Here is an 11,094-nt window from a genome sequence, read left to right as displayed (position 1 = left end):
CCTTCCTCCCTAGGCCCCATCCCAGCTCCATTTTCCTCCATGCTTCACCTTTTACTAGACCACGTATTTTACTGATTTGTCTTGTTTATGGTCTGTTTCTCATTGAAAACTCCCTTAGACTGGGCAGCAAGGGCCTCTACCCTGCCCTTCTGCCCCTCCTCATAGAGCTAAGGAAATGTGACTACTGGCCAGGCACAGTGGCTCATGCCTGTAATCCCAGAACTTTGTGAGGCTGAGGCAGGTGGATCATTTGAGGTCAAGAGTTCGAGACCAGCCTGACCAACACAGCGAAATCCTATCTCTACCAAAAAATACAAAGATTAGCTGGGTGTGGTGTTGTGCACCTGTAGTCCCAGCTACTCAGGAGGCTGAGGCACGAGAATCGCTTGAACCTGGGAGGCGGAGATTGCTGTGAGCCAAGATCACACCACTGCACTCCAGCCTAGGCAACAGAGTGAGACTCTGTCGCAAAAAAAAAAAAAAAAAAAAAGGAAATGTGACTACTAGAACCAGCATCTTTGTCCCTCAGGCCTTCCCCAGTTCTGTCCCCAGGCAGCCAGCACAGCCCAGGTGTGTACTCCAAGGCCCATGGGGTGGTCAATGGAAGGCTGTGTTGGGGGACAGTGGAGGGAGCTGGGACACATGGGTTGGGGTGCCACACAAGGAGCCTGGTGGTGCTGGATGGTGCTTGGGCTGGGTAGAGCAGGGCACTGGCCGCTGCTCCTGGGCTGGGACTCACCCTCCCCACAGAGCCACACTCTAGCCCAGTATTCTAGGTGTCTGTGAATTCAGATTTAAATCTGGCTCTCCCAATCACTGTGAGGATACACCTGTCCAAGTAGAAAGATAGAGTATCTTTTACTTAGGAGTTTGTGATGTTGATCTTGACACATTTGGTATGTGGGCCCTACACACATATTTACCTGCAGCCCCCATGTTAGTGCTGGGGTCTTTTTTTTTTTTTTTTTTGAGACGGAGTCTTGCTCTGTTGCCCAGGCTGGAGTGCAGTGGCACGATCTCGGCTCACTGCAAGCTCTGCCTCCCAGGTTCACGCCATTCTCCTGCCTCAGCCTCCCGAGTAGCTGGGACTACAGGCACGTGCCACCACGCCGCGCTAATGTTTTGTGTTTTTAGTAGAGACGGTGTTTCACCATGTTGGCCAGAATGGTCTCGATCTCTTGACCTCGTGATCCACCTGCCTCGGCCTCCCAAAGTGCTGGGATTACAGGCGTGAGCCATCGTGCCCGGCTCGCTGGGCTTTTTTACTGTTTTCTGCATTGCTATAACCCTAGCACCAAGAACAGTGTCTTGAGGCTGGGCACGGTGGCTCACGCCTGTAATCCCAGCAGTTTGGGAGGCCGAGGCAGGTGGATCACCTGAGGTCAGGAATTCAAGACCAACCTGGCCAACATAGTGAAACTCCGTCTCTACTAAAAATACAAAAGTTAGCCAGGCATGGTGGCATGCACCTGTAATCCCAGCTACTCGGGAGGCTGAGGCAGGAGGATCACTTCAACTTGGGAGGTGGAGGTTTGCAGTGAGCCAAGATCGCGTCACTGCACTCCAGCCTGGGGGATAGAGCGAGACTGTGTCTCCAAAAAAAAAAAAAAACAGTGTCTTGCACAGAACAGGTGCTCAATGAAGTTGTTAAACGAATGAATAAAAAAGCCTTAGATGATGCCACATACTCAAGGGGACCCCAGAAGTGGCTGGGAATGCTGTGGCTTTTGTGCTTCAGGGCTACAGAGTCTCAGGGTCAGTGAGGCCAACTCCACCTTGCAGGAGGCCATAAGCATTACCTGAAGGGCGCCTTCTACGGCCTGCCTGCCCCACGGCCCCATCTGCAGCTGGAGTTTATATCCTTAATTGTAAAAAGAGCCCACCTGGCAATCAAGGAAATCTAAACCCCAAAACTGTCTCTGCTGCTTCCTGATCGTATGTGGCCATTAACCTCTCTCATTTTTTCGTTTTTTTTGAGGCAGGGTCTTGTTCTGTCACCCAGGCTGGAGTGCAGTGGTGCAAGCATGGCTCACTGCAGCCTTGACCTCCTAGGCTCAAGTGAGCCTCCTCCTCAGCCTCCCGAGTAGCTGGGACCACAGGTGTCTGTCACCACACTCAGCTGAATCAAAAAAAAATTTTTTTTAATAGAGATGGGGTCTCACTATGTTGCCCAGGCTGGTCTGGAACTCCTGGGCTCAAATGATTTTTCCCACCTTGGCCTTCCAAAGTGCTGGGATTACAGGTGTGAGCCACTATGCCTGGCTGCAATTTCCTTTAAATAAAAGGGAACCATTGAACCTCTCCCCAGGGTTGTGAGGCGGGAGAACATGTAACTGACTCCATATTGACTGTCTTCATCAGTGTCCAAGGCCATTCCGGCCACCCAGCTGACTCCCTGTGTGGCATGTGGCAGCCAGTGCCACTGTTGCCTTCCTCTCTCCCTCCCTCCCTGCAGACCTGGCGCTTGGGCTGGGAGCTCTATGGGCTGTGGCGGTGGTTTGAGTGAATGGTGCCCTCTGCTGGGCGTGGGGAAAGAGCCTTCAGGGAAATCATACCTGACACTGGCACTCCCTGCAGGTTGGGGAATCTCAGGGAATTCCTCCTGCTGGGAAGTGCAGTTTCCACCCAGGGAGCGCTAGCAGGCCTTGTGAGTCCCTACACTACCACAATAGTAATGACAACACACAGTATCCTGTGCACCAGGCACCCTTCCAAGCCCTTACAGATATTAACTCTTTTACTCGCCCATTTTATTATTTATTAATTTATGATTATTATTATTTGAGACGGAGTCTCGCTCTGTTGCCTAGGCTGGAGTGCAGTGGCACGATCTCGGCTCACTGCAACCTCTGCCTCCCAGGTTCAAGAGATACTCCTGCTTCAGCCTCCCAAGTAGCTGGGATTACAGGCACGCACCACCATGCCCTGCTAATTTTTAAATTTTTAGTAGAGATGGGGTTTCGCCATGTTGGCCAGGCTGGTCTCAAACTCCTGACCTCAGGTGTTCCACCCGCCTCGGCCTCCCAAAGTGCTGGGATTACAGGTGTGAGCCACCATGCCCAGCCTACTCCCCCATTTTAGATGAGAAAACAGAGACAGAGAGGTTATGTGGTTTGTCCAAGGCCTCATGCCTAGAAGTGCCAGGATTTGAACTTGTACTCTGCTGGGGGGATTGTTTTAACGGGAGGCCAGAAGGTGGGTTCTGCCTTTAGCCTGGAGGGAGTTGTTCCCTGGAGCTCTCCAGCAAGCCTCGAACTGGACACACAGGGTGTGGGCTGTAAAAGGGGCTTCCCAGGGTGACTGCTCCCACACTTTCAATGGCAGGCCCATCGCCTCAGGGCCCTTTCCTGAGTGGCCACCCCCCAGCAGTCCCCGGGCTGGGTCTTCTCCCTGAGTCCCTTTGTGGGCCCAGAAGTGAATGAGTGAGGTCCATGCCTAGAAATGGGGGGCCGGGAATTCGGGGCCCCAGCTCCTCACCAACTGTCTAGGAATGAGAGCATGCCACCCTCCTCAGGCCTCTCTAGGGACTGGGAAAGCACACTGTGGGGACAGGGCCTATCTGTAGCCCCTTTAGTCCCTTTGGGAAGAAAAAAAGATCGTTGGGTCAGTGACGAGGGAAAAGGCATGGTATGAGGCGAGGCCTGGGCGCTGGCCCATCTCTGTCCCCACTGGAGGGGCCATAGGGAGTGCCATCTTTTGAGCCTCTTTTTCCATCTGTAAAATGTCAGGGAGGGATTGGGGCACTTTTCAAAATGCTCTGGATTTGGGGGTTCATAAGAATACAAGCTGGGAGGATGAGGCTAAAGAGAAGGCTCTCTGGGTACCCCCGACCCCTTCTTCTAGTAAGCCTCCATTTTTTTTTTTTTTTTTTTTTTGAGATGGAGTCATGCTCTGTTGCCCAGGCTAGAGTGCAATGGCGTGATCTCGGCTCACTGAAACCTCTGCTTCCTGGGCTCAAGCGATTCTCCTCCCTCAGCCTCCCGAGTAGCTGGGATAACAGGCATGCCCCACCACACCCGGCTAATTTTTATATTTTTAGTAGAGACGGGGTTTCACCATGTTGGCCAGGCTGGTCTCAAACTCCTGACCTCAGGTGATCCTCCTGCCTTGGCTTCCCAAAGAGCTGGGATTACAGGCGTGAGCCACCATACCTGGCCAAAGCTCCACTTTTCTTTTCTGTTGGACTTGGATTCTGGGACTTTGCCTTTTAAAAGTCTGGGAGAAAAGATCACTTAATAGAATGAGTGCCAGGGGTGCTTTCAAGGGCCAGTCATCCAAGAGTGAACCCCACATTCAAGGAAGCCCTGATCTCAACCGGGACCACGATCCCCATCTCCTGCCCCCGACCCCACCGTAGAATGCAGGACTGGCTTTGCAGCATCTGCACAAGTGGATGCTGCAAGTTGTTTGACATTGTTAAGGGCAAAAAATTAGAATGACCAATATCTATGGATTGTGGTGACATTAAATAACACATCCAAACTGGATGTGTTGGGGACAGTAAGTCAATATGCCATGTTATGAAAAGGTATAATGCAAAGCATGTGTGTAGGCTGGGCACAGTGGCTCACGCCTATAATCCCAGCACTTTGGGAGGCTGAGGTCGGCAGATCACTCGTCGAGGTCAGAAGTTCGAGACCAGCCTGGCCAACATGGTGAAACCCCGTGTCTACCAAATATACATATCTATAGATATATCTATAGATATATATATTTTTTTAGATGGAGTTTCGCTCTTGTCACCCAGGCTGGAGTGCAATGGCACAATCTTGGCTCACTGCAACCTCCACCTCCCGGGTTCAAGTGACTCTCCTGCCTCAGCCTCCCAAGTAGCGGGGACTACAGGGGTAGGCCACCACACCCAGCTAATTTTTGTATTTTAAGTAGAGACGAGATTTCACCATCTTGGCCAGGCTGGTCTCGAACTCCTGACCTCATAATCCGCCCGCCTCAGCCTCCCAAAGTGCTGGGATTGCAGGCATGAGCCACCGCGCCTGGCCCAAAAATATTTTTTAACTAAAATACAGAAGAATAGCTGGGCATAGTGGCAGGCGCCTGTAATCCCAGCTACTCGGGAGGCTGAGGCAGGAGAATCGCTTGAACTCAGGAGGTGGAGGTTGCAGTGAGCTGAGATCGTGCCACTGCACTCTAGCCCCGGGGGGAGAGTGAGACTCTGTCTCAAAAAAAAAAAAAAAAAAAAAATTGTGTGTAATGCACAAGAGAAACAGATCCTGGAAGGAGGCACACCAAAGTGTTGAAACACAAAATTCAAAGGACCGATGGTCCTCATCATGGCCAGCACATCAGTTGTTTCTGGTTAGTGTCCACTCTGCGTGGTTAGCGCTGGTGTCTTACCAATGCAAATATTTTTACTTATTACAGGCACTAAGGATCAGAGTCCTAAGCTTCTGTTTTGCAGATGAGAAGCAGGCCCAGAGTGAGAGCGTGACTTAATATTGTCCCCATCACAGAGCCCAGGCTCTGATTCTTTCTAAACCTCTCGGGGGCTGGTGACTGGTTCCATTGCCGGGGGACTCTACATCCATCCACCGAGGCCAGTTGAGGCTGGGAAAGGCTGTTTTTCCTCCAAATATCTCAGGGGAGGAAGGCCAGCCTAAACAGGGGCTGCTTGGTTTCATGATTAGCCTCCGCTGAAGATAGAGTTTCTGATTTATCCAGGCTTCTCTGAAGGGAGTTGAAGATAACGGGCAGCAGGTGTTTGCTAGCAGAGACACCCAATCCTCCCACACTCCCTGTCAGCAAAGACAGCCCTGGCAGAGGGGAATCTGAGGCCCCAGCTCAGTGGGAGAGGCAGGAGGCGGCTTTGTCCTGAGGGTGCCATGGACCAAGGACAGGTGAGCTTTCTCATCCGACTTCATCCCCTTTTGTTGTTGAGATAGGGTCTCACTCTGTCGCCTGGGCTGGAGTGCAGTGGCGTGATCTCGGCTCACTGCAACCTCCACCTCCCGGATTCATGCGATGCTTGTGCCTCAGTTTCCCAAGTAGCTGGGATTATAGGTGCGTGCCACCACACCCAGCTAATTTTTGTATTTTTAGTACAAAAATGTGTGTGTAGGCCAGGCACGGTGGCTCACGCCTATAACTCTGCACTTTGGGAGGCCGAGGCGGGCGGATCAGGCCAGGCTGGTCTCGAACCCCTGACCTCAAGTGATCCACCCACCTCAGCCTCTTAAAGTGTTGGAATTACAGGCTTGAGCCATGGTGCCCAGCCCCAACTTCATTTCCTTTTGGTTTCCCCATCCAAGGTCTGAGGCTTCAGGCTCCTTGGCCTCATCCTTCAGAGTCTTGGCAGCAAACCTGAGTGTGCAGGAGCATCCCACGGAGGGCTTGTCAACCCACAGCAGGGCCCTGCCTAGAGGTTCCGATTCAGCAGGTGGCACCGATAACTCCGGTTCAGGGTCTGTGCTTTGAGCAGAGGCGCTTTACAGAATTAGTCATCCTCATGGAAGGAAATGTTTATTTCAACATCAGCAATTTCCTCAGCTTCACTTCAGATTCCTTTGGCTAATTGCAAAGATGACTTTGAACTTCACGTTAACAAGAGCACAGACAGAATTGTTCTATCACTGCTGCCTATTCCTGATTCCTGCATTTATGCCCTGGTATTGTCAGGGATGTTCCAATTTCACTGACATCTTGGATAGGTTCTCTTAATTTTGTTTTGCTTGATTTCGATGATGACCAGATGTCATTTAAAAAAACAAATACAATGTGGCCATTCTTTAAAGGAGAAAGTCACCTCAGAGGGTGACTGTGAGGATTTAGAGGAAATAATTGAAGTCCTGTCTGGCCTTAAAAAGTACTGAATAAATGGTAGCTGTTACCAACTGACAGATTTCATGGACCATGTGCCAGATATTAATTCACTTAATCTCCACAAAAACTCCCCATTTTGTAAATGTAAAATCTGAGGCAACTGGAGGTTAAATGATGTGCCAGCGCTGGGCGCGGTGGCTCAAGCCTGTAATCCTAGCACTTTGGGAGGCTGAGGTGGGCGGATCATGAGGTCAGGAGATCGAGACCATCCTGGCTAACACAGTGAAACCCCGTCTCTACTGAAAAAACACACACACTCAAAAAAAATTAGCTGGGCATAGTGGCAGGCACCTGTAGTCCCAGCTGCTCGGGAGGCTGAGGCAGGAGAATGGCGTGAACCCAGGAGGCAGAGCTTGCAGTGAGCCAAGATCATACCACTGCACTCCAGCCTGGGCGACAGAACGAGACTCCGTCTCAAAAAAAAAAGTGCTAGCAAGTAGCAGAGCTGGCTGTTCCCCAACCCCTGCCTTTCAACAGGGACCCCTCCAGCATAGAAGATGAAGTCGTCACACACTGTCCTGCAGGGAGGGCAGCCGCTGTTCCAGAAGAGACCTTGCTGGGGCTGTGGAGGGGCTCAGCCTTGGGGTAAGAGGTTAATGGTTCTCTCTCATGGAGCAACTGACTTTGCAAAGGAGGGCAAGTCTCCCCTCCCTGAGCCCACTTAGGCATGGAAGCTGACCCTGAGTATCCCCTGCCATTGAGAGGAAGCTTGGGTGAAGCCAGCAGGGTAAAGAGAGTCCACTCTTTTTGCAGAACTCTGAAAATTCTAAAAACCATTGAATTGTAAACGTTAAACAAGTGAATGGTTTGGTATGTGAGTTAGATGCCAATAAACCTTCTATTTAGAAAACAGTTCACTCCCCAGGCACCTCTGGGAAAAGTTTCTTTAATAAAAAAGTTCTAGTACATATACACAATTGTCCTCACCCTTCATCTACAGCAATGCAACAGGGAAAATAAAAAATAAGGGGCAACCTAGACACACTCAGTATTAAAACGCAGAGATCCATCCGAATGGGAGGCATTGGGGTCTGGAAACCAGAAATGCAGGACGGCCAGTGGGCCCAGCAGCTCCGGGCTGCACTTTTGAAGAACTTTCTCTAACGTTTTGAAGATAGCATTAAAAAAAAAAAATTAAGTTGCACCAGGAGGCCTAAGAAGGCTCCATTCCAGAGAGAAAGTCCATTGTGGGTCAGTCACAGCAGGCCCAGGCCCAGGACACAGGGCTGAGCATTTTACGGCAGGTAAGAGGCTTCTGGAAACTTGGCCTCTGAGGCAACCCTGGCCCAGGTGGAGAGGTTTTCAGTGCTGAAGTCAAACTGCCCACATTCCTCCATCCTGAAAGGCTAAGGAAGCAACCGCTCTAACATCAGACTCATAGCCTGTCTCCGCCAAGTTGCTACGGCCACTTCCTGACAAGCTCCAAAGTCCTCAGCTGAAGGGGGAACTGAGACCCCTTGGAGATGCTCTGTGGCCTGACGTTTGGTCCCCAGCCCTGCAGGTAGGCCGCCTAGTCGTCCTCCCCGCCACCGTACATGTCTGCCAGCTTCTTGAAGCGGCTGCCCCACTCGTTCAGATAATCGTAATCTTGGTCTTGGTCGGAGGCGGAGGAGGTGAGGGGGCTCAGGGACGCGGCGTCGGAGCCGCTGCCCTCATAGTCGAACACCAACAGGGAGTCGTAGGGCGGGGCTGTGGGGTCTGTGTTAGCCGCCTTCAGGTTCTGCGGCAACAGAGAACAGGTAGTTAGGAGCGGCGGGTCCTGCCGCTTGCCAGCTGCAAGCCTCCATTTCCTCTCTGTGAGCCCCTCTCTCCCCTCCCCTAAAGGTTTTGGAGGTTGAAATGAAAGAATGCGTTATTCATGCAGAATTCATTCACTCAGGGACCAGCAGACAGCAAGTGCTCAGTGCAACACAGGCCAGGGGGTAAGGGCAAGGACTGAAATCAGACAGCCCGGGCCAGAACTCGCACCACACACTAGCTTTGTGGCCTTGGGCGAGTCCCTTAACCGCTCTATGCCTGTTTCCTTGTCTGTAAAATGACAATACTTTTTTTCTTCCTTTTTTTAAAGGATGCATGCCTGTGACACAGCCTCGGGAGGTACTGAGGACATATGCCTCCTTCGTACAGTTTTAAAGGAACAGATGAATAAGTAAATGAGTAAATACCTGTAAAGCAGTTATTAGAATAGCACCTCGCAACAATAGCTATCATTATCTAATAAGCGCTACATGCTAGGTCAGTAGTTCCGAAACTTAAATTATCTGGAGAATCTTTTATAAATTCTGAAGCCCAGGCCACACCCAGTTCAATTATATTACAATCTTTGGGGGTGAGCTGAGGCATCAGTGGTTTCTGAAGGTGCCCAGGTGATTCCAACATGCAGGCAGGGTCGGGAACCACTGTGCTGGCACTGTCCTAGCTGCCTGCTCGTTCAATCCTTGAAGTCTTCTACAGCAGAGGCTCCAAACTTTGCCCCCCAAGTGCAATCACCTGGGATCTGTAATCCAAACCCAGGTAGTCTGGCTCCAGAGTATTCAACTGCTATATGTGTTGAATAAATGAATAAATCATTCCTAATTTTTTTTTTTTTAAAGATGGAATCTCCCTTCGTTGCCCAGGCTGGAGTGCAATGATGTGATCTCGGCTCACTGCAACCTCCACCTCCCGGGTTCAAGCGATTCTCCTGCTTCAGCCTCCTGAGTAGCTGGGACTACAGGCGCCCACCACCACGCCCAGCTAATTTTTTGTATTTTTAGTAGAGACAGGGTTTCACCATGTTGGCCAGGATAGTCTCAATCTCTTGACCTTGTGATCTGCCCACCTCAGCCTCCCAAAGTGCTGGTGGGATTACAGGCATGAGCCACTGTGCCCGGCCTTTTTTTTTTTTTTTTTTTTGAGATGGAGTCTCCCTTTGTTGCCCAGGTGTGGGGGGCGCACGACAAGACATTCAAGCCTATGTAAGAGGCATGTGAGGTTGAGGCATGGAAAAATATTGAGGCGCTGTGTGCATGTTGTTTGTACACAAGACTAGATCTCCTGGACCTTGAAAACAGGACAGGGAGTAGTATGTGTGATAAGGAGCGCTGAACACAGCCTCCTAAAAATGTGGTTTGAGTGTTTTTTACAAGGCCATATGTGCCTCATACCCGACCGCCAAGAGCCACCTGGTGGATGTCTCTTGTTTGTCTAAATTGTAGTTTAAACAAGCTCTCTCAATAAATACCTGGCAGACAGATCTTAGAGTGACGCTCTCTCAAAGGAACTGCTCCCCGCCCCGCTCAGCTAGAATTGTCTGAGTACTTCATTCTCGGCGTTCACTACAGCCATAAGTTGCACCCAGGTGCGATCTTGGCTCACTGCAACCTCCACCTCCCACCATGTTGGCCAGGCTGATCTCAAACTCCTGACCTCAAGTGATCTGCCCGCCTTGGCCTCTGAAAGTTCTGAGATTACAGGCGTGAGGCACTGTGCCCAGCCTCCTAATCATTTTTGTTGTTGTTGTTGAGATGGAGTCTTGCTCTGTCGCCCAGGCTGGAGTGCAGTGGCGTGATGTCGGCTCACTGCAACCTCTGCCTCCTTGGTTCAAGTGATTCTTGTGCCTCAGCCTCCCGAGTAGCTGGAACTACAGGTGCCCACCACCATGCCTGGCTAATTTTTGTATTTTTAGTAGAGATGGGGTTTCGCCATGTTGGCCAGGCTGGTCTTGAACTCCTGACCTCATGATCCACCCGTCTCAGCCTCCCAAAGTGCTCGGATTACAGGCGTGAGGCACCGTGCCCAGCCCCTCCTAATCATTTTTAACCACTCTGCAAGTGAGTTCTATGGAGGAAGAAACAAACCCCAGAAGTTACTCAAATAAGCCAGAGGTCAAAAGCTGGTTGGTGGTGGAGTCAGAATTTGAACCCAGACCCAAGACTCCAGGCCCATGCTTGTTCTCCTGTGTGGCTGGTGCTGGGCTTGAATAAAGGGTGGCCCTCGACTGGCCTGCCATGCCTCACCTCGATTATAAAGTTGCCGATTTCATCTGGGTTGGCTGGCCGAGGACGGTACATGGGTGTCGGGATGATGGTTGGTGCCACGTCATTGCGGAGAACCACCTCCGGCCTGGCCTCCAGACCTCGGTGGAGCTGGGTGATGTCATAGTCCTGTGGGGAAATGCAGGAGAGCAGGTGACTGAGGACTCCTGTCCCCCCATCCCCTGCCACTTACATCTCACCCCACACCCCCTACCCTTTGGATACTCTGGCTCATGGGGAG

At 51.1% G+C, this 11,094-nt stretch overlaps 1 protein-coding gene across 2 annotated transcripts in view; it reads right to left on the bottom strand.

Moving 5' to 3' along the window:
- Window positions 1–7,707: 7,707 nt before the first annotated feature.
- The window catches only part of CDH3 (cadherin 3), a 57,115-nt gene continuing 53,728 nt past the window's right edge, over window positions 7,708–11,094 (bottom strand). For both annotated transcript variants that reach the window (XM_003814561.6, XM_055100396.2), the window contains 2 exons: window positions 10,836–10,982; window positions 7,708–8,557 (listed from right to left, as the gene is read on the bottom strand). In XM_003814561.6, coding sequence (XP_003814609.1) covers window positions 8,348–8,557; window positions 10,836–10,982 — 357 coding nt within the window. In that variant the 3' untranslated portion in view covers window positions 7,708–8,347. The remainder of the gene's footprint in view (window positions 8,558–10,835; window positions 10,983–11,094) is intronic.

The sequence above is a fragment of the Pan paniscus genome, chromosome 18, assembly GCF_029289425.2.
Source record: "Pan paniscus chromosome 18, NHGRI_mPanPan1-v2.0_pri, whole genome shotgun sequence".
Taxonomy (NCBI): domain Eukaryota; kingdom Metazoa; phylum Chordata; class Mammalia; order Primates; family Hominidae; genus Pan; species Pan paniscus.
The sequence above is the reverse complement of the archived record's forward strand: the minus strand, read 5'-3'. Positions and strand labels throughout refer to the sequence as shown.